Source organism: Symphalangus syndactylus, chromosome 2 (genome assembly GCF_028878055.3).
Source record: "Symphalangus syndactylus isolate Jambi chromosome 2, NHGRI_mSymSyn1-v2.1_pri, whole genome shotgun sequence".
Classification (NCBI taxonomy): domain Eukaryota; kingdom Metazoa; phylum Chordata; class Mammalia; order Primates; family Hylobatidae; genus Symphalangus; species Symphalangus syndactylus.
This window is the reverse complement of record NC_072424.2, coordinates 121,673,005-121,696,961: the sequence shown is the minus strand read 5'-3', so window position 1 is coordinate 121,696,961 and position 23,957 is coordinate 121,673,005. Positions and strand designations below refer to the sequence as shown.

At 41.0% G+C, this 23,957-nt stretch overlaps 1 protein-coding gene across 2 annotated transcripts in view; it reads right to left on the bottom strand.

Moving 5' to 3' along the window:
• The window catches only part of ZC2HC1B (zinc finger C2HC-type containing 1B), a 101,307-nt gene that overhangs the window by 49,332 nt on the left and 28,018 nt on the right, over window positions 1-23,957 (bottom strand). For both annotated transcript variants that reach the window (XM_055266296.2, XM_055266287.2), the window contains exons 5-6: window positions 16,992-17,131; window positions 10,724-10,832 (exon numbers count right to left, since the gene is read on the bottom strand). In XM_055266296.2, coding sequence (XP_055122271.1) covers window positions 10,724-10,832; window positions 16,992-17,131 — 249 coding nt within the window. The remainder of the gene's footprint in view (window positions 1-10,723; window positions 10,833-16,991; window positions 17,132-23,957) is intronic.

Sequence of the window (23,957 nt, the reverse complement as noted above, 5' to 3'; positions counted from 1 at the left end):
AAGGTGGGTGGTCTGCATATACCCCTAGGAAGGGGGCAGAATCCAGGGAGCCAAGCAGCATCATTCTGTAGACCCCACTTCTACCACACCTCACAAGATAAGACCCACTGTCTTGGAATTCCAGTAAGGCATCAGTAACAGGGTGGAGCCTGCCTGAGATAGGATGGAACCTCAAGGGGAGAGTGGTGGGCAACACCTCTGCTGTTTGGTCAATTCAGCTATTCCAGCCCGTGGACTTTGGAGAGTCTAAACAGTCCAGACGAGGAAGGGTTTCCCTAGAAGTGCAACACAGCAGCTTTGCCAGATCATGGCCAGACTGCTTCTTCCTCACTGGGTAGAACCTTCCAGCTGGACACTCCAGCCACACCTGCCTGCACATATTAGGGACAGAGCTCTGATCTCTCTCTGGGATGAAGTGCCCAGAGGAGGGGAGGGCTGTCACCTGGGTTGGTTGGATGACTTAGCCGTTCTGGCCTGTGGGCTTTGGAGAGACCAAGTTGACAGGGGCAGAGGCAGTTCATCACCACAGCACAGCTGTTTTGTTGAGGTATGGCCAGATTGCTTCTTTTTTTTTTTTTTTTTTTTTTTTGAGACAGAGTCTTGCTCTGTCGCCCAGGCTGGAGTGCAGTGGCGCAATCTCGGCTCACTGCAAGCTCTGCCTCCCGGGTTCACGCCATTCTCCTGCCTCAGCCTCTCCGAGTAGCTGGGACTACAGGTGCCCGCCACCACGCCCGGCTAATTTTTTGTATTTTTAGTAGAGACGGGGTTTCACCGTGGTCTCGATCTCCTGACCTCGTGATCCGCCCGCCTCGGCCTCCCAAAGTGCTGGGATTACAAGCGTGAGCCACCGCGGCCAGCCCAGACTGCTTCTTTAAGCAAGACCCTGATCCACTCCTCCTTGGATCCTGGGGCAGGTACTCCCAGTCAGGTCCCACCCACAGGGGCCTCCGGTCACCCTGGCCTGTGTTCTCCCTGGGACAAAGTGCCTGAAGGGTGGGGCAGGCTGCCAACTTGGCCATTTGGCTTCTCAGCTTGTCCAGCCTGTGGGCCTTGGAGAGCCCAAACCGATCAGGGTCAGAAGGGATCTCCAATACAGTACAGCTGCTCTATCAAAAGCATTCAGACTGCTTCTTTAAGTGGGTTCCTGACCCTAACTGGGTAAGATCTCCCAACAGGAGTCTTCAGCCACCTCCTACAGGCAAATTTGGGCCAGCAATAGGTCAGTACCCTGGGATAGAGCTTCTAGAGGAAAAAAGTTGGCTGCCATCTTTGCTATTTTACAGCCTTCACAGGTGATACCTCAAGGTACAGAAAAAAAAAAAAAAAGAAAACTAAGGTTTAGAGTGGACCCCCAGCAAACCATAGCAGCCCTATGGATGAGTTGCCAGGCTGTTAAAGGAAAAACAAACAAATAGAAAACAACAACAACAAAACCCATCCAAAAATCAGCAATGTAAAAAATCAAAGGTAGATAAACCCACTAAGATGAGAAAGAAGCAATGCAAAAACACTGAAAACTCAAAAAGCCAGAGTGCCCCTTTTGCTTAAAATGACTGCAACACCTCTCCAGCAAGGGCTCAGAACTGGGCTGAGGCTGAGATGGTTGAAATGACAGAAGTAGGTTTCAGAAGATGGGTAATAAACTTCGCTGAGATAAAAGAGCATGTTGTAAACCAATGCAAAGAAGCTAAGAATCACGATAAAACAATACAGGAGACAAGAGCCAAAACAGCCAGTTGAAACAGAAACATAACTAATCTGTTAGAGCTGAAAAGCACACTACAGGACTTCACAATGCAATCACAAATGTTAATAGCAGAATAGACTACATGGAAGAAAGAATCTCAGAGCCTAAAGACTATCTTTCTGAAATAAGACAGGCTGACAAGAATAGAGAAAAAAGGATGGAAAAAAAAAGAACAAAACCTCTGAGAAATATGGGATTATGTAAAGAGACCAAATCTACAACTGATTGGGGTAACTGAAAGAGACAGAGAATGGAACCAAGTTGGAAAACACACTTTAGGATATAATCCAGAACTTTCCCAACCTAGCAAGACAGGCCAATATTCAAATTCAGGAAATTTAGAGAACCCTAGTAAAATACTCCATGAGAAGATCATCCCCCAGACACATAATAATCAGATTCTCCAAGATTGAAATGAAAGAAAAAATGGTTAAGGGCAGCCAGAGAGAAAGGCCAGGTCACCTACAAAGGCAAGCCATCAGATTAACGGTAGACCTCTCAGTGGAAACCCTGGAAGCTAGAAGAGACTGGGGGCCAAAATTCAACATTCTTAAAGAAAAGAATTTCCAACCCGGAATTTCATATCCAGCCAAACTAAGCTTCATAAGCAAAGGAGAAACAAGATCCTTTTCAGACAAGCAAATGATGAGGGAATTTGTTACCACCAGACCCGCCTTGCAAGAGCTCCTGAATGAAGCACTAAATATGGAAAGGAAAAACCATTGCAAGCCATTACAAAAACACACTGAAATACACAGACCAGTGACACTATGAAGCACATACAGAAAGAAGTCTACAAAATAACCAACTAGCATCATGATGACAGGATCTAATTCACACATAACAATACTAACCTTAAATTTAAATGGGCTAAATGCCCCAATTAAAAGACATAGAGCAGCAAGCTGGATAAAGAACCAGGACCCATCAGTATGCTGTCTTCAAGAGACCCATCTTACTTGCAAAGACACACATAGGCTCAAAATAAAGGGATGAAGGAAAATTTACCAAGCAAATGGAAAAATTGAAAAAAGCAGGGGTTGCAATCCTAGTTTCTGACAAAACATGCTTTAAACCAACAAAGGGCTGGGCGCAGTGGCTCAGGCCTGTAATCCTAGCACTTTGGGAGGCCGAGGCAGGCGAATAACCTGAGATTAGGAGTTTGAGACAACCCTGGCCAACATGGTTAAACCCCATCTCCACAAAAAGTACAAAAACCAGCTGGGCATCGTGGTGGGTGCCTGTAATCTCAGCTACTCGGGAAGCTGAGGCAGGAGAATCACTTGAACCAGGAGGTGGTGGTTGCAATGAGCCAAGATCATGCCACTGCACTCCAGCCTGGGAGACAGAGCAAGACTCTGTCTCAAAAATAAACAAACTAACAAAGATCAAAAAAGACAAAAGAAGGGCATTACATAAAGGTAAAGGGTTCAATTCAACAAGAAGAGCTTGCTATCCTAAATATATATGCACCCAATACAGGAGCATGTAGATTCATAAAGCAAGTTCTTAGAGGCTTTCAGAGACTTAGACTTGCAAATAGTAATAGTGGGAGCCTTTAACACCACACCAACACTATTAGACAGATCATCAAGACAGAAAATTAACAAAAATATTTGGGACTTGAACTCAGCTCTGGATCAAGTGGACCTGATAGATATCTAAAGAACTCTCCATCCCAAAACAACAGAATATACATTCTTCTCATTGCCACATGGCACTTAACTCTAAAATTGATCACATAATCAGAAGTAAAACACTCCTCAACAAAACCAAAAGAGCTGAAATCATAACAACCAGTCTGTCAGACCACAGCACAATCAAATTAGAACTCAAGAGTAAGAAATTCACTCAAAACCACACCACATCACATGGAAACTGAACAACTCAAGATTAAGAAATTCATTCAAAACCACACCACTACACGGAAACTGAACACTACATGGAACCTGCTCCTGAATGACTTGTGGGCAAATAATGAAATTAAGGCAGAAATCAAGTTCTTTGAAATTAATGAGAACAAAGATACAGTGTACCAGAATCTCTGGGATGCAGCTAAAGCAGTGTTAAGAGGGAAATTTATAGCACTAAATGCCCACATCGAAAAGCTAGAAAGATCTCAAATTGACAACTTAACTACTAAAAGGGCTAGAGAACCAAGAGCAAACAAACCCAAAGCTAGTAGAAGACAAGAAATAATCAAGATAGAAGCAAAACTGAAGAAGGTAAAAACAAACAAAAAAAAACTCTTCAAAAAAATCAATGAATCCAATAGCTGTTTTTTAAGATTAATAAGATAGATAGACTGCTAACTAGACTAGTAAAGAAGAAAAGAGAGAAGATTTATATAAACACAATCAGAAATGATGAGGGGGATATCACCACTGACCCCACAGAGATACAAACAACCATCAGAGAATACTATAAACAACCCTATGCACGTAAACTAGAAATTCTAGAAGAAATGGATAAATTCCTGGACACATACATCCTCCCAAGACTGAACAGGGAAGAAACAGAATGCCCGAATAGACCAATAACAAGTTCTGAAATCGAGGCAGAAATAAATAGCCTACCAGCCAAAAAAAAAAAAAAAAAAGCCCAGGACCAGACAGATTCACAGATGAATTCTACTAGAGGTACAAATAAGAGCTGGTACTATTTCTACTGAAACTATTCCAAAAAATTGAAAAGGAGGGAACCTTCCCTAACTTATTTTTTTTTTCTTTTTTGAGATGGAGTCTCGCTCTGTCACCCAGGCTGGAGTGCAGTGGGTCATTCTCAGCTCACTGCAACCTCTGCCTCCCAGGTTCATGTGACTCTCATGCCTCAGCCTCCTGAGTAGCTGGGATTACAGGAGCCCACCACCAAAACCTGTCAGAGATACACCACCAACAACAGAAACTTCAGGCCAATACCCTTGACGAACATCAATGCAAAAATCCTCAACAAAATACTGGCAAACCAAATCCAGCAGCACATCAAAAAGGTTATCCACTACAATTAAGAAGGCTTTATCCCTGAGATGCAAGTTTGGTTCAATGTACACAGATCAATAAATGTGATACATTACATAAACAGATCTAAAGATATGAATTTCTCAATGGATGCAGAAGGACCTTCAATAAAATTCAACATCCCTTTATCTTAAAAACACTCAATAAACTAGGTAGTAAAGGAACACACTCCAAAATAATAAGTGTCATATATGACAAACCCACAGCCAATATCATACTGATTCGGCAAAAGCTGGAAGCTTTCCCCTTGAAAACTGGCACAAGAGAAAGAGGCCCTCTCTCACCATTCCTATTCAACACAGTACTGGAAGTTCTGTCCAGGGCAATCAGGCAAAAGAAAGAAATAAAGAAGATTCCAATAGGAAGAGAGGAAGTCAAACTATCTTTGTTTGCAGATGACATGATCCTATATCTAGAAAACCCCATTGTCTCAGGCCAAAAGCTTCTTAAGTTGGTAAGCAACTTCAGCAAAGTCTCAAAATACAAAATCAATGTGCAAAAATTGCTAGCATTCCTATACACAAACAACAGGCAAGCTGAGAGCCAAATCATGAGTGAACCTCCATTCACAATTGTCACAGAAAGAATAAAATGCCCAGGAATACAGCTAACAAGGAAAGTGAAGAATCTCTTCAAAGAGAACTATAAACCACTGCTCAAAGAAATCAGAGATGACACAAACAAATGGAAAAATATACATGCTCATGAATAGGAAGAATCAATATCATGAAAATTCACATACTGCCCAAAGCAATTTACAGATTCAATGCAATTTCCATTAAACTACCATTGACATTCTTCACAGAATTAGAAAAAAACTATTTTAAAATTCATATGAAACCAAAACAGAGTCCTACTAGTCAAGACAATCCTAAGCAAAAAGAACAAAGCTGGAGCCATCATGTTACCCAACTTCAAACTACACTACAAGGCTACAGTAACCAAATCAGCATTACACTAGTACAAAAAGACTGAGAGACCAGTGGAACAGAATAGAGAACCCAGAAATAAGATTGCACACCTAAAACCATCTGCTCTTCAACAAACCTGACAAAAACAAGCAATGGGGAAAGATTTATTTATTTAATAAATGGTGCTGGGATAACTGGCCAGCCATATGCAGAGAATTGAAACTGGACCCCTTCCTTACACCATCTGCAAAAATCAACTCAAGAGGGATTAAGAACTTAAATGTAAAGCTCAAAAACTATAAACACCATATATGAAAATCTAGGCAATACCATTCAGAACATAGGCATGGGCAAAGATTTCATGATGAAGACACCAAAGCAATTGCAACAAATGCAAAAATTGACAAATGGGATCTAGTTAAACTAAAGAGCTTCTGTACAGCAAAAGAAACTATCAATAGAGTGAACACACAATTTACAGAATGGGAGAAAATATTTGCAATCTATCCACCTGACAAACGTCTAATATGTAGCATCTACAAGGAACTTATACAAATTTAAAAGATAAAAACAACTTCATTAAAATGTAGGCAAAGGACATGAACAGACACTTCTCAAAAGAAGACATCCATGTAGCCAACGAACATTAAAAGAGCTCAACATCACTGAACATTAGAGAAATGCAAATCAAAACCACAATGAGATACCATCTTACACCAATCAGAATAGCTATTATTAAAAAGTTAAAAAATAACAGATGCTGGCAAGGTTGTGGAGAAAAAGGAACATTTGACACTGTTGGTGGAACTATAAATTAGTTTAACCATTGTGGAAGACAGTGTGGTGATTCCTCAAAGATCTAGAGGCAGAAATACCATTTGACCCAGCAATCCCATTACTGGGTATGTACCCAAAGGAATATAAATTATTCTATTATAAAGATACATGCACATGTATTTTCACTGCAGCACTATTCACAATAGAAAAGACATGGAATCAACCTAAGTGTCCATCAATGATAGACTGGATGAAGAAAATTTGGTACATATACACGATGGAATACTATACAGCCATAAAAAGGAATGAGATGGTGTCCTTTGCAGGGACATGGTTGGAGCTGGAGGCCATTATCTTCCACAAACTAATGCAGGAACAGAAAACCAAATCCCACATGTTCTCACTTATAAGTGGGAGCTGGATGATGAGAAAACATGGACGCATAGTGGGGAATGACACACACTGGGGCCTGCTGGAGAATGGGGGGAAGGAGGGAGAGCATGAGGAAGAATAGCTCACAGATGCTCGGCTTAATACCTAGGATGATCTGGCAGCAAATCACCATAGCATATGTTTACCTATGTAACAAACCTGCACATCCTGCATATGTACCCCTGAACTTAAAATGAAAACCATTAGCTTGATAGACTAACAAAAAAAAAAAAAAAGAGAGAGGACAGGCACAGTGGCTAATGCCTGTAATCCCAGCACTTTGCAAGGCCAAGGGGGGCAGACCACTTGAGGCCATAATTTCGAAACCAGCCTGGCTAACATGGCAAAACTCTGTCTCTATTAAAAGTACAAAAATTAGCCAGGTGTGGTGGTATGTGCCTGTGGTCCTAGCTACTGGAGAGGCTGAGACAGGAGAATCGCCTGAACCTAGGAGGTGGAGGTTGCAGTGAGCTAAGATTTCGCCACTGCAATCCAGCCTTGGTAACAGTGAGGCTCTCTCTCTCAAAAAAAAAAAAAAAAAAAAAAGAAAATTAAAATTAAAAAAGAGAAAACACTCAAATTACTAAAATCAGAAAAGAAAATGGAGATATAACTACCAATGCTATAGAAATAAAAAAGGATTTCATGAGAGTATTATGAAAAATTATATACCAAAAAATTGGAGAACTTAGATGAAATGGATGAATTCCTAAAAAACACAACACCCACCTAGAGTAAATCATGAACAAATAGAATATTTGAATAGACTTATAACTAGTAAGGAATAGAATTAATAATAAAAAATCTCATGACATTAAAATGCTCCAGATCTGAGCGCTTCACTGGTGAATTCCACCAAACATTTAAAGAAGAACTAACACCAACCCTTCTCAAACTTTTCCCAAACATATTGAAGAAGTAGGAACATTCCTAATTCATTCCATAAGGCCAAGGGTACCCTGACTTCAAAGACACTATAAGAAAACTACATCCCTTATGAACATTAATGCAAAAATTCTCAATAAAATACTAACACATCAAGTTCAGTAGCATGTTAAAAGGATTATACACCATGACCATGTGAGATTTGTTCCTGGGATACAGGGATGGTTCAACACATGAAAATCGATCAATGTACACTACATTTACAGAAGAACAAAAATTACATCATCATCTTAATTGAGGCAAAAAAAAGCATTTGAGAAAATTCAACACCCTTTCATGATAAAAACACTCAACAAACTAAGAATAGAAGGAAACTACCTCAACATAATTAAAAACTATACATGTAAAACCCACAGAGATCACCATTCTCAATGCTGGAAGACTGAAAACTTTCCCTCTAAGATCAAGAACAATGCAAGCGTGCTAATTTTCACCACTTTTATTTAATGAAGTACTAGAAGTTCCAACCAGAGCAATTAGGCAAGAAAAAAATTAAAAGACATCCAAATTGGAAAGGAGGAAATAAAATTATCTCTGTTCACAGATGCTATGATCTTATAAGCAGAAAATCCTAAAGATATCACCAAAAAACTTATTAGAACCAATAAATTAATTCAGCAAAGTAGAACAGAAAGTCAACACACAAAAATTAGTTGTGTTTCTATATACTGACAATGAACAATCAAAAAAAATTATGAAGACAACTACATTTACAATAACATCAAAAAGAACACAGGAATGAACTTAAGCAATGAGGTGAAAGATTTGTACAATGAAAACTACAAAACATTGCTCAAAGAAATTAAAGAGGACATAAATAAACAGAAATATATTCCATGTTCATGGATTTGAAGACTTACTATTGTTAAGATGTCCATACTAACCAAAGCAATCTGCAGATTCAGTGCAATCACGGTTAAAATCTCAATGACGTTTCTTGCAGAAATAAAAAAGCCCAACCTAAAATTCACATGGAATCTCAAGGGATCCCAAATAGCCAAAACCATCTTGGCTGTATCTTGGAGGACTCACGGTCCCTGATGTCAAAACTTACTAAAAGCTATAGTAATCAAGGAAATATAATACTGGCATAATGACAGACATATAAACCAATGAAATAGAATAGAGTCCAGAAATAAACCCTTGTATACATGGTCAAATGATTTTTGACAAGGGTGCAAGACCATTGGTTGAATGGGGAAACTGGACATCCACATTCAAAAGTATAAAGCTGGACCCTTACCTAACACCATATATTAAAAATTAACTCAAAATGGATCAAAGAACTAAAATGTAAGATCTAAAGCTAGCCTTAGCTTAGACAAAAACATAGGAGTAAACCTCTCTGACCCTGGATTAGGCAAGGATTAATCCAATTTCTTGGATTCCTTGGTCACCAGAGGCAACCAAAGAAAAATAGACAAATTGGACTTCACGAAAATTTTAAAAATTTATGAATCAAGAGAATATCAGCATAGTGAGAACTCATCTCTACAAAAAAATTTAAAAATTATCTGGGCATGGTGGCACATGCCTGTAGTCCTGGGTACTTGGGAGGCTGAGGTGGGAGGATCACTTGAGCCTGGGAGGTTGAAGCTGCAGTGAGCTATGATTGTGCCACTGCACTCCAGCCTGGGCAACAGAGACCCTGTCTCAAAACCAAACAAACAAACAAAAAACACACACGCAAAAAGAATATCAACAGAGTAAAAAGGCAACCTATGGAATAGGAAAGAAAAGAATATTTATAAACCATATGGCCAATAAGGGATTAATATCCAGAATACATAGAGAATTCCTAAAAGTCAACAACAAAAACAACCAATCACACTGGTGATTAAGTTAGCAAAAACCAAAACAACAAAAACAATTCAAAAATGGGCAAAGGACTTGAACAGACATTGTTTCAAATATACACAAATGACCAATAAGCACTTGAAAAGAGGCTTAACCTCACAAATCATTAGAGATATGCAACTTAAAACTAAAATGAGATACCACCTCATCCCCATTAGGATGGCTCCTATGGTTCTGCCTTGTTGCTACTTTGAAGAAATTACAGTCAGCCTCTGTTCCCATGGGTTCCATATCTGCAGATTTAACAACTACAGATGGAGAACATTTAAAAATAAATAAATAGATAAATAAAACCCAACTGTACCAATAATAAAAAATAATACAACAATTTTAATATAGCATAACAACTACTTACATAGCATTTACATTGCCTTAGGTATTGTAAGTAATCTGGAGATGATTTAGTGTATACAGGAGGATGTGCCTAGGTTATATACAAATTCTACACCGTTTTATATCAGAGACTTGAACATCTCAGGTTTTGGTATCCACTAGGGCCCTGGGACCAATCTCCTGTGGATACTGAGGGATGACTGTACAGAAATTCTTGACTTATGTTAGTTTGACATAAGATTTTTCAACTTTACATGGGTTAATTGGGGTGTTAAATGCATTTTTGACTTATAATATTTCTATTTACAATGGGCTTATCAGGACGTAGCCCCAACATAAATTGAGGAGGATCTGTATTTTTTTCTAGAAAAGAAACTTTACCCTTATTTTCAACACAAACATATGATACGTGGTCTTCTCCTATTTTCAATCTCTTCAATTTTACTAGACCAGAGAACAATGGTTTAGACTCTCATTGCAGTAATCAAATTTGACTTGTACATTGTGAAAGTTGTGTAATCCTTTTAAATTAAGAAATATTCCCTTTTGGCAAATAAGCTTTAACCTCTAACCCAAATATCTTTGCATCCAAAAGCAACAGTGAATGTCTTAGCGCTTTTGCAGACTACTGGTGAATCCCAAACCCAACAGTGATATCCTCTGACCCCCATCATTTGAGAGCTGAAATGCATGCTCTGACTCACCTGACTTGGTTGGGACTTCATTCGTGGCCACCAGGGCCCTGTTCTGCAGCAAAGCTCCCACAGCACTGGTAACAGTTGGTTCTTTTTTTGGACCAATCTGAGCCTTATCCTACAGAGAGAGAAAGAAAGAGACAAAGAGAACACCTTCTGTATGTAACCTCAGGTACCACATAGGAGGTACAGCTGTTCCCACTTAACCAGCAGCAGACTGGCATCATCTGCAGGGACTCCCTGAATCCAGGGGAAGGGGACAGACACACACCCTGCACTTCAGTTAGCCTGGTTCTTGTCCTCCCACCTGATGCTCAAAGTCATATCTGGGTTTTGAAGCTTCCCTTCAATAATTAAGCCCTTGGGGTTGTTGGTGGTATATTTATCCTGTAAAATTAGTTGTATGGAGACATAAGAAATCACAATGTCAATAAAGGATATAATTAAAGAACATTTTATTTTTTTCATTACACTTGAAGACTATTTTGTTTTTTTAACATGAACAGAGAAGAAAAACAGATTGGCAGGCAGCAAATGTTTGAAGTATGAAATTCTAACATCCCTACACCATCCCCATCCCTGCAGAGCAGCAGCAGCAGAACAGTTATATTAAAACGAAATAAGGACCAAAAGGTTTCTCACATGCTCCTTTTATCTTGCCACTGATCCCACCTCCATTTCCGTAGAAACTGCAGGATAAAGATAACCTGTTACACCAAGTGAGAATTCTCACTTGGGCAAGAATGGCTGAGAGACTATAGCAGGCAGCTCATCCCCATTCACACAAATAAAGTTATTTTTAGAGGCCTATATTGGTCTCTTTTGGTTAAGAGTATGACACATTTTAAAAGTTGATTATGTTTAAAATAGAAACATATTTCGGCTGTGTTAAAAGCCCTTCAAAACTGAAACAACCCCTCCTTTCTTGTTCCATTTTTGAATAAGCTTCACTATTAGACAAGGCCCCAAAGTGGTGAAGCTGGCACAAGGGAAACAAATACGGCTGTTCAGATATACTCTACAGTGAGTGAAGGAATTCACAAAGCAAGCAATTTTTCTTCTGTGTTCCCAATCACCGCTCAGCTCTGGAAAACAAGGAGAGGAATGGGGCCAAGTTACTGGTTACACTGACAGCCAGCTGGCCTTCTTCAGGAATAAAAACACTTCCGTTTGCTGCTTTCCTGTGCTCTCTTTGGCCCCACTAAAGCAGACTAACTCTGGAGACCAGTAAGAAGAACCATCTGCAGAAATGTAACTCACTCTTTACTGCTTTACAGAATGTAGGTAGACTTATACATACAAACTTTTCCATAATTAGGCTGTATTCAAGCCCAAAGTAGTCCTATTCCTCCAAAAGCGTCATGCCAATCGTATCAACCGGAAAAGGCTACTGGAGAAGGGGAGGGTGGGGTAATGTAGAGAGAGGAAAGGAGGAGCCCCTATGTGTAAGACACTGACTCGGGCCCTTCACTTATCTATAAGTCCGCCAACAACTCAGCAAGGCACACATGATTAACACCATTTTACACATTAAAGTGAATCCCAAAGATTCACTTTAACTAACTCGGCCAAGTTTACCTAAATTATAGAATTAAAATTCAAACCCTGGCCGGGCATGGTGTCTCATGCCTGTAATCCCAGCACTTTGGGAGACCAAGGCAGGCAGATCACCTGAGGTCAGGAGTTCGAGACCAGCCTGGCCAACATGGTGAAACCTCGTCTCTACTAAAAATACAAAAGTTAGCCAGGCATGGTGGTGGGAGCCTGTAATCCAAGCTACTCGGAAGGCTAGGGCACAAGAATCGCTTGAACCAGGGAGGCGGAGATTGCAGTGAGTCAAGATCACACCACTGCACTCCACCCAGCCTGGGCAACAGAGTGAGACTCCATCTCAAAAAAAAAAAAAAGAAAAAGAAATTCAAACCCTGACTACTGAATGTAGAATCCTGACTTTTTCTACATTGCACTTCTTCCCATGCTATCTCAGATGTCAAGACTGAATCTAGGCCGGGTGTGGTGGCTCATGCCTGTCATCCCAGCACTTTGGGAGGCCGAGGCAAGTGGATCACTTGAGGTCAGGGGTTTGTGACCAGCCTGGCCAACATGGTGAAACTCCATCTCTTCTGAAAATACAAAAATTAGCCAGGTGTGGTGGTGGGTGCCTGTAATCCCAGCTACTTGGGAGGCTGAGGCAGGAGAATCGCTTGAACCCAGGAGGCAGAGGTTGCAGTGAGCCGAGATTGTGCCACTGCACTCCAGCCTGGGCAACAGAGTGAGACTCCACCTCAAAAACAAAAACAAAACTGAATCTATAAAACTGTATTTATTGTAGCCACTGCCTCTCAACACACACACATATGTCCTCCCTCCTGTGTTCTATTATCTACAGAGATTGTCTTTCTATCTGTCCAGGCTCTGGAGCTGAAAACCTTATTGTCAACCCTGATCCCCTCTTTTATCCTATGTCTAATCATTTTCTCAGTCTCATCAATTATTTCTTAGATTCTCCCTCCCACACAACCCTATTAATCCTCCTATTCCAGGCTCTCATTCAAGGACCTGTTAATCAAGGGCCTGTCAATCAAGGACAGTCTTTGATTTTAGGGCATTTATTCAATCAATTCCTCTTTTCTTCCTCTCTCAAGTGGCTTGAGTTAAAGCCTTTCTAGTTCTGGCTGCCTGTCTGCCTGTCTTGCCTGTCCCTGTACCTCTTCTTTCTTTTCTTTTTTTTTTTTTTGAGAGAGTTTTGCTCTTGTTGCCCAGGCTGGAGTGCAATGGCATGATCTTGGCTCACCACAACCTCTGCCTCCCAGGTTCAAGCAATTCTCCTGCCTCAGCCTCACAAGTAGCTGGGATTACAGGCATGTGACACCATGCACGGCTAATTTTGTATTTTTAGTAGAAATGGGGTTTCTCCATGTTGGTCAGGCTGGTCTCAAACTTCCTACCTCAGGTGATCTGCCCACCTCAGCCTCTCAAAGTGCTGGGATTACAGGCGTGAGCCACTGCACCCGGCACCCTGTACCTCTTTCATAGGTACTCTATGCTTTCGCTCCCCAGATGGGTGCCTCAGGTCACAAGCTGGATGTTTTGTGCATAAAGCCCTTCCCAACCCCAACTCTAGGCTGGTGAACCCATTTTGATATTTAAGAGCAAAACGTTTGCTTGCCTTTGAAGACTTCCAGGAATTGCAGTGACTTCTTCCATAGCTCTCCTATATATGCCAACTGTACCAGCTCCAAGTCCCCCTCCATCTTTCAATGACAAATTCTTGGTCAACTAGTACCTAGCACAGTTTCTGGTACATGGTTGATAGTCAATAACCTTCTAATGCTTAAGGGGATAGAGCTCAGGATCCACAGTCTGTGGGATCCGCTTTTGTTGGAAAGGGTCCCACCCCATTACATACTGGATTTAACCAGAAGCTTTCTAAACAGGCTGTAGGGGCCAGGCACGATGGCTGACACTTGTAGTCCTAGCACTTCAGGAGGCTGAAGGGGGCAGATTGCTTGGGCCCAGGAATTCGAGACCAGCCTGAGCAACACAGTGAGACCCCCCTCTCTACTAAAAATACAAAAAATTAGCTGGGCATGGTGCTACGCACCTGTAGTTCCAGCTACTCAGGAGGCCGAGGTGGGAGTATCACCTGTGCCTGGGAGGTCAAAGCTGCAATGAGCCGTGATTACACCATTGCACTCCAGTCTGGGCAACAGAGTGAGACTCCATCTCAAAAAAAAAAAAAAAAAAGAAAAGAAATTCAAACCCTGACTACTGAATGTAGAATCCTGACTTTTTCTACATTGCACTTCTTCCCATGCTATCTCAGATGTCAAGACTGAATCTAGGCCGGGTGTGGTGGCTCATGCCTGTCATCCCAGCACTTTGGGAGGCCGAGGCAAGTGGATCACTTGAGGTCAGGGGTTTGTGACCAGCCTGGCCAACATGGTGAAACTCCATCTCTTCTGAAAATACAAAAATTAGCCAGGTGTGGTGGGTGCCTGTAATCCCAGCTACTTGGGAGGCTGAGGCAGGAGAATCGCTTGAACCCAGGAGGCGGAGGTTGCAGTGAGCCGAGATTGTGCCACTGCACTCCAGCCTGGGCAACAGAGTGAGACTCCACCTCAAAAACAAAAACAAAAAGAAAACTGAATCTATAAAACTGTATTTATTGTAGCCACTGCCTCTCAACACACATATGTCCTCCCTCCTGTGTTCTGTTATCTACAGAGATTGTCTTTCTATCTGTCCAGGCTCTGGAGCTGAAAACCTTATTGTCAACCCTGATCCCCTCTTTTATCCTATGTCTAATCATTTTCTCAGTCTCATCAATTATTTCTTAGATTCTCCCTCCCACACAACCCTATTAATCCTCCTATTCCAGGCTCTCATTCAAGGACCTGTTAATCAAGGGCCTGTCAATCAAGGACAGTCTTTGATTTTAGGGCATTTATTCAATCAATTCCTCTTTTCTTCCTCTCTCAAGTGGCTTGAGTTAAAGCCTTTCTAGTTCTGGCTGCCTGTCTGCCTGTCTTGCCTGTCCCTGTACCTCTTCTTTCTTTCTTTTTTTTTTTTTGAGAGAGTTTTGCTCTTGTTGCCCAGGCTGGAGTGCAATGGCATGATCCTGGCTCACCACAGCCTCTGCCTCCCAGGTTCAAGCAATTCTCCTGCCTCAGCTTCACAAGTAGCTGGGATTACAGGCATGTGACACCCACACGGCTAATTTTGTATTTTTAGTAGAAACGGGGTTTCTCCATGTTGGTCAGGCTGGTCTCAAACTCCCTACCTCAGGTGATCTGCCCACCTCAGCCTCCCAAATTGTTATTACAGGCATGAGCCACCGCACCCGGCACCCTGTACCTCTTTCATAGGTACTCTATGCTTTCGCTCCCCAGATGGGTGCCTCAGGCCACAAGCTGGATGTTTTGTGCATAAAGCCCTTCCCAACCCCAACTCTAGGCTGGTAAACCCGTTTTGATATTTAAGAGCAAAACGTTTGCTTGCCTTTGAAGACTTCCAGGAATTGCAGTGACTTCTTCTTCCATAGCTCTCCTATATATGCCAACTGTACCAGCTCCAAGTCCCCCTCCATCTTTCAATGACAAATTCTTGGTCAACCAGTACCTAGCACAGTTTCTGGTACATGGTTGATAGTCAATAACCTTCTAATGCTTAAGGGGATAGAGCTCAGGATCCACAGTCTGTGGGATCCGCTTTTGTTGGAAAGGGTCCAACCCCATTACATACTGGATTTAACCAGAAGCTTTCTAAACAGGCTGTAGGGGCCAGGCACGATCGATGGCTGACACTTGTAGTCCTAGCACTTCGGGAGGCTGAAGGGGGCAGACTGCTTGGGCCCAGGAGTTTGAGACCAGCCTGAGCAACACAGTGAGACCCCATCTCTCCTAAAAATACAAAAAATTAGCTGGGCGTGGTGCTACGCACCTGTAGTTCCAGCTACTCAGGAGGCCGAGGTGGGAGTATCACCTGTGCCTGGGAGGTCAAAGCTGCAATAAGCCGTGATTACATCAATGCACTCCAGCCTGGGCAACAGAGTGAGACCCTGTCTCAAAAATAAATAAACAGTCTGTATACACTTAAAGTATTCAGACCAACTTTTCATGGCATCTAAGCCATGTCTATGAAACTAATAGTTTTTATGCTATATTGTAAGTATGTACCTGAGACCTTCGATGTGTATGGTGCTGTCTGCTGGCTCCAGTTCTGTGGTTTATAAATCTACTATCTTCCACTTCAGGTTATTTTACTGATTTGCACCTAATGATAACAGCTGCTTCCATTCATCCACATATCCCTTTAACTTGCTGATTCTGTGACTTTAAATAAAAGGTGAAGACCCCTCCTCTATAGAGCAAAACACATGACCTGTGGGGCAGTTGCCTTGGGACAACCTGTCCTACTCAGGCAGTTTCACTTCAGATTCACATTTCTTTTCTGGGTGATTAAGGTTGATACTGTTGCATAAAGAGTTTTGCCATAATGCTATAGAAACACTATGTATTCAAGTCTTCACACAAAGAAGCTTCAAATACTTTAGAAATATCTTTTTTCTACAACACCCAAAGGTGCCGTTAGCTGGAAAGCATTCTCCTACAAAAGAAGTCAGCTCCCACAGGGGTGAGCAATCGTGATCAGTTCTCTTCACGCTTACACTTCTTAGGATGGGTAACTGAGGTTCTCTAGGGAATTCTACTGGCTCACTGCCCCGCCCCCAGGCATGCAAGGGCACAAGAGCCAACACCTGGGGAGAGATAGTTACCTGAGCTCTGGATGCCAATTTGGCTGCTCTCTGAGCTGGATTAAAGACTCGGCGAGAAGACTGATCCTTGCAGAAATTAATATGTCGCTCAGCTGCGCTTTCGTTAAAACTTCTCATACAATATGGGCATTGAATATAATCTGAATGTAAAGATAACAAGTGGCAATTAGCACTTCAAAAACAACTATAGAATACTATAGAATTATAGAATGAGCTACATGAAGTGAAATAAGGATATGATGGCTCATGCCAGTAATCCCAGCACTCTGTGAGGCTGAGGTGAGTGGACTGCTTGAGCCCAGGAGTTTGAGGCCAGCCTGGGCAACATGGCAAACCCTGTCCCTACAAAAAAAATTAGCCAGGTGTGGTGGTGTGCGCCTGTGGTTCCAGCCACTCGAGAGGATGGCTTGAGCCCAGAAGGTCAAGGCTGCAGTCAGCTGTGATCATGCCACAGCACTCCAGCCTGGGCAACAGAACAAGACCCTATTTCAAATAAATAAATAAATATATAAGTAATGATGTGAACTCTGCTCCAACATGAAAGAACAAGGTCCCAAACTCTGGTTTGAGACTATTCCAAAGGGGGAGACATGCAGGGCTCAACTAAAGGACATGGCAGGGAAAATGTCACAACCTGTGCATTCATTTCAATCGTCTGCCCTTGAAATGTTTAAGTGAGGTACTTTTCCAGAAAAACAAAGATTATACTTAAGAACTTCTCAATGAATTATTTAGCAAATCCTGTGTAAAGAAAGTAGTTCTAGAATCACAGAATGTTAGTATTGATGGCACAGTAGGGCATAGAATATTCAAAAGCCTAGGTTGTGCTGAGTGGGTCTTAGAGAAGTTACGGAGTTACAGAGGGAGATGGGATGTTTCAAAATGTGGGTTTGGGAGATATGACTGGAAGTCAATGGGACTGTGTCACTGGCAGAAAGACATACTGCTTTTGCAGTGGCCAGATTTTTTTTTCACTTAACTACTAAGTGAGCAGGCAATATATTCAGGAAGGAGATAGTAATAGGATAAAAGGTGAGGACTCAAAAAATAGAAAAGGGAAAGAAGGAGGGATGATAGGAAAGTTCACCAAAAACAGCTTCAGCTTCCAGAGATGCAATAGCCCAGGCAGCTCCTGTCGGCCTCAGGTTCTCTGTGGTTCTGTATAGTATCTTTTTGTCTAAATTCGTCTTTCATTTGCAATTACCAGACATAATTGGTTACTGAGAGAACTGAGAGTGGGAAACAGGCAAGATCTTCTCAGAACGTGGAGCTGCTCATAGCAAAACTAGGTTGGCAACTACCCCTCTAAATCAAGCAGGGATTGGTGTTTGCTTTGCTTCGTTTTAGGCACCTTAAAGGGATAGCACACTAGATATCAGCAACATAAAATAATCTCGCCCCCTCTTCCCGACCCCAGGAAGGGTGTGAAACCGCATCAACCTCAAACTCAGTGTAGAACTTGTGTTAGTGTATAGTCAAAATTCCTACATGCATGGATGGATATTTCGTGTAGTGATGTTAAGAATTTTTTGTAAGTCACCTTTTTAAGCAGTTTGGGGAGTTTTCTATTTGAATAAATCATTTCATAAAATGTATATTCATAAAATGTAACAATTGTTAAGCACTTAGGAATTATCTGGTAGCCTTATCCTTTATTTCTTACTCCATCCAGAAGGCAGTACCTCATCATTAATTTAACACTGATTGAGCATCTACTTGGTGCCAGGTGCTGTCTTACACCTGGGGATGCAATGTCTCTGAAATCAAGGAGAAAGCATTCTAATACAGAAACAAATAAATAAAAGTTTCACACGGAGATAAATGCCTTGAAAAAAAATAGAACAGGACAGCACTGGGAAATGATAAAAAGCCCAGTGCTGGAGCTTGCCTGACTGGTTTTGAGCCTGAGTTCTTTACTTGCTATGTGTGAACTCGGGCAAGTTACCCAACCTCCTTAAGCTTCTATTTTCCCAGCACCTACATATCACCTGTTTCATCGGGTTGTTGTGAAAGTTAACTATGATAATCCACATAAAGGCTCGGCACAGTGGGCGGGGTGGAACATACTAAATGTTTTGTAAATGCTAGCTATTGCCATAAGAAAACAGGTTCAGCAAGGTTGTGTTTCCGACTACCAAATAGAAGTGAAACTGCCTAGGAAAAAAGTACAATAGAAAGTGCCATTATCATTCAGAATTCATTTACAATGGTTTAGAAGAACCATCTAGAACATGGCTCTTAGCTTGGTGGTTATTTCTTCAATTTTGCCAGCTGGAAAGCGAAGTCTTACATAAGAAATGCTGCAACCATAAACCCTGCTCACATCAGGCAAAGACAATGATCATGGCAATACTGAGTTGCTTCCTTAATCCCACTTGCTCATTCACTCACTGCCACCCTTCTATGTGTTTGGTACTACATATCACCATGGAGACAGCAAAGTTGAAGTCTATTTCCCGGCCAATGAAAATCTCAGAGATGATTAGGCAGACAGACAATTACTGCTTGGTGGGATAAACTGTAGAAGAGGAGGCACTAGAGCCTCTGGGACCCTACAGAAGGAACATAAGGCCCCACCAGATGGGCAGAGAGCAGGCAGGAGAGAGTCCTATGGCTGAGCATTCAAGGTTGCTGATTCTATTTATGTTGAACTTCACATATTTTGAGAATTGTTGTATTTTCTGCAACAATAATCTGAACCCAGCATGACTGAGCTACATGTTCTGCCCTCAGCTCAATCGGAGTCACCTCTCTTCCTCTATCAATAACGTGTTCATAAAATCACCATGTCCTATTTATTTCAATAGTTAATGATTTTAAAAGTCAGAGTACAAATGAATTCTTATGAGGAATATGGTGGCCAGATCTCAGAGAAAACTGGAAAACCAAGCATCATTTTAAAATGCCAACATTGTGCTGTGTATCCACGTCTATGTAGCTATGCAAAATGGTAACTGAATGTCCCAGGCCTCACAGAAAAATAACAATTATAAATATTCTATATCATTGTCCCCATAAACTGTCACAGTATCCTAGAAATTTCAATCATTGACAGGCTTAGCTAAGTCACTAAAAATAGAATATAGGCATGTCTCAAAAACTGAATCATGAAAATAGGGAATCATGCTGAGGAAAAAAGGGAAATTGCTGGCACATTCATGCATGTTAGGCCATGTTATATATAACTCTAGTTATATGTATATAAATTCTTTAGTACTGGCCAGGCGCAGTGGCTCATGCCTGTAATCCCAGCACTTTGGGAGGCCAAGGCAGGTGCATCACCTGAGGTCAGGAGTTCAAGATCAGCCTGACCAATATGATGAAACCCCGTCTCTACTAAAAATACAGAAATTAGCTGGGAGTGGTGGCGGGTGCCTATAATTCCAGCTACTCAGGAGGCTGAAACAAGAGAATTGCTTGAACCTGGGAGGCGGAGTTTGCAGTGACCCGAGATCCTGCCATTGCACTCCAGCCTGGGCAACAAGAGCGAAACTCCATCTCAAAAACAACAACAACAACAAAAAACAAATGAATTCTCTAGTACTTAAGCCTGAGAATTCTGGGCTAATATAAAATCCTTGCACAAACAAAATCATCAAATTGTGGTGAAAATGTTGGGAATGCGTATAACCATTTGGTTTGTTGCATAAAATTATGTAAAGGACACAAGAAAGAAGTTAATTATAAAATCATATGTTAGCATAGAAATATAAAGAAAAATAAATTGAACATTTGGTGAGGCCTTACAAAAGGAATTTTTTTTAGAGAAACAATAATCCCCACATTTTAGATCCAAGTCACGGTTAGATCCAAGTTGGATCTAAAATGTGAGAGAAATTCACACAGCAGGACATCTGACATGGTTTCACTTATTCAATTAAAGAACCATAAGGTAGCCATCAACCCTGTAACTTCTAATCTTAAAATGAACATATTTCTCATAAAAGATGTTTTTTGTTATATGAAACTTGTTGCCAAAGTACTTACACTATTACTAAAATCACAGCACAGATCTTTCTACTGAATATTTTAAGACAACACATAATTTCAAGATATATTTTCATTAGCACTCAATAAAAGAGAAGCAAATATGAGGATTATTTTCTGGTATAGAAGTTCAGATGACATATCTTTCAGGTGATTTTATAGTATGACTACACTGTGGCTTTTTGTTTTTGCACTTTCTTAAATAGTCTTTTTGAGGAATAATTTACACACAACTAAATGCACCTATTTTACATGTACAGTTCAATGAGTTTTGACGAATGTATCCATTTTACCCACCTCAATTAAAATATAGAACATTTTCGTCACCCCAAAAAGTTCCCTCATGCCCCCTTTCATTCAATATTTTGCAAAACCCAGTCTCAGGCAACCAATTATCTATTTCCTGTTACTATTCATAAGATTTCCCTGTCCTACAATTTCATGTAATAGAACATCTATGTTGCTGCATGTATTTCCTTCTTATTGTTGAGTACTAGACCATTTTGTAAATATTCCACAATCTGTTTATCTATTCAATTGTTGATAGACATTTTCAGTTGTTTCCAGTTTACGCTATATGAATAAAGCTATGAACAATCATGTAAATCATTTTTATGGACATGTGTTCATTTTTTGTATAAATATCAAGAAACGGAATTGCTTTATAGGCTAAGTGTATGTTTAACTTATTAAGAAAGTACCAGTGCAGGCCGGGCGCGGTGGCTCACACCTGCAATCCCAGCACTTTGGGAGGCCAAGGTGGGCAGATCACGAGGTCAGGAGATCGAGATCATCCTGGCTAACACGATGAAACCCTGCCTCTACTAAAAATACAAAAAATTAGCCAGGTGTGGTGGTGGGTGCCTGTAGTCCCAGCTACTTGGGAGGCTGAAGCAGGAGAATGGCATGAACCTGGGAGGCGGAGCTTGCAGTGAGCCGAGATCGTGCCACTATACTCCAGCCTGGGTGACAGAGCAAGACTCTATCTCAAAAGAAAAGAAAAGAAAATACCAGTGCAAAGTGGTTGTACTGTTTTATACTTCTATCAGCAGTTTATGAGACTTCCAGTTGGTCCACATCATAGCAAACACTTAACAGAATCAGTCTTTTTCTTCTTTGTTTTTTGAGACAGTCTCCCTCTGTCACCCAGGCTGGAGTGCATTAGCACAATCTCTGCTCACTGCAACCTCCGCCTCCAGGTTCAAATGATTATCATGCCTCAGCCTCCCAAGTAGCTGGGATTACAGGAGTGAGCCACCATGCCTGGCTAATTTTTTTGTATTTTTAGTAGAGACAGGGTTTTGCCATGTTGGCCAGGCTGGTCTCAAACTCCCAGCCTCAAGGGATCCGCCTACCTTGGCCTCCCAAAGTGCTGAGATTACAAGCGTTGTATTGTCAGAGTCTTTAATTTTAGCCACTGAAGTGGATGTGTAGTGGTGTCTCATTATGGTTTTCAATTTGCATTTTCCTAATGAAAATGGTGTTGAGTATCTTTTCATGTGCTATTGGCTATTATTTTGTGATGTGTCTGTTCAAATAAATCTGTTGACCTTTTCTAATTGGGTTGTCTCCTTATTACTGAGTTTTAAGAGTTCTTTATATGTTCTTGATATGAGTTCTTTGTCAGATATACATATTACAAATATTTTCTCCTAGTCTGTAACTTGCCTTTCCATTTTTTTTTCTTTATTCATCATTTCTTCAGACCAGATCCATTTTCTTAAGTCTTAAACTGAAATTTTTAATGTTGGTAAGGCCCAATTTACTAATTTCCTTTTTGTAAAAAAAAATTATTAGTGGATTTTGTGTCCTGCCTGGGAAATCTTTGTTGGCCTTTAGTTGTAACAATTATATTAGGTCAATAATCCTTTTTGAATGACTTTTTATATATGGTTGATATAGTTTAGATATTTGTCCTCTTCAAATCTCATGTTGAAATTTGATCTTCAGTGTTGGAGGCAGGCCTCGTGCGAGGTGTTTGGATCATGGGGGTGGATCTTTTATGAACCAGCTCGGTGCTGTCCTTTTGCTAAGGAGTGAGTTCTTGCTCTATTAGCTCCCATCATAACTTCTTGTTAAGAAGAGCCTGGGCTGGGCGCAGTGGCTCATGCCTGTAATCCCAACACTTTCAGAGGCCGGGGCAGGCAGATTGCTTGAGCTCAGGAATTCAAGACCAGCCTGGGCAACATGGAGAAACCCCACCTCTACCAAAAATACAAAAAAATTAGCCAAGCATGGTGGCATACATCTGTGGTCCCAGCTACTCAGGAGACTGAGGTGGGAGGATGGCTTGAGTGTGGGAGGCGGAGGTTGCAGTGAACTGAGATCACGCCACTGCACTCCAGCCTGGGTGAGAGTGAGTCTCCTTCTCAAAAAAAAAAAGAAGAGCCTGTCACTCCTCCTTCCCACCTCCTTCCCTTCCCTCTTGCTTTCTCTCTTGACATGTGATGCCTGCTCCCTTCATGATTGGAGACTTCCTGAGATCCTGGAGAGAAGCAGATGCCAGTGCCATGCTTCTTGTACAACCTGCAGAACTGTGAGCCAAATAACCCCCTTTTCTTTATAAATTACCCAGCCTCAGGTATTTCTTTATAGCAACACAAACAGATTAAGACAATGGTATAAGAATCAAGGTTCATTTTTCCATATGGATATCCAGTTGTTCCACCATCATTTGTTGATAAGACTAGCCTTTCACCCAGTGAATTACCTTGGCATCTTTTAAGAAAATCAATTACCCACAGATAGGGGGATGTCTATATCTAGATGCTATTTTCTGTTAAATTGATACACCAATACCAAGTTGTCATGATCACTGTACTGTTATAATAAGTCTTGACATCAGGTAATGTAAATACTCCAATTTTGTGCTTTTTAAAAACTATATTGCCTATTCCAGATCCTTTCCAGTTCCATAAAATCTTTGAATCAGCTAGTCAATTTCTTTTTTTTCTTTTTTCTTTTTTCTTTTTTTTTTTT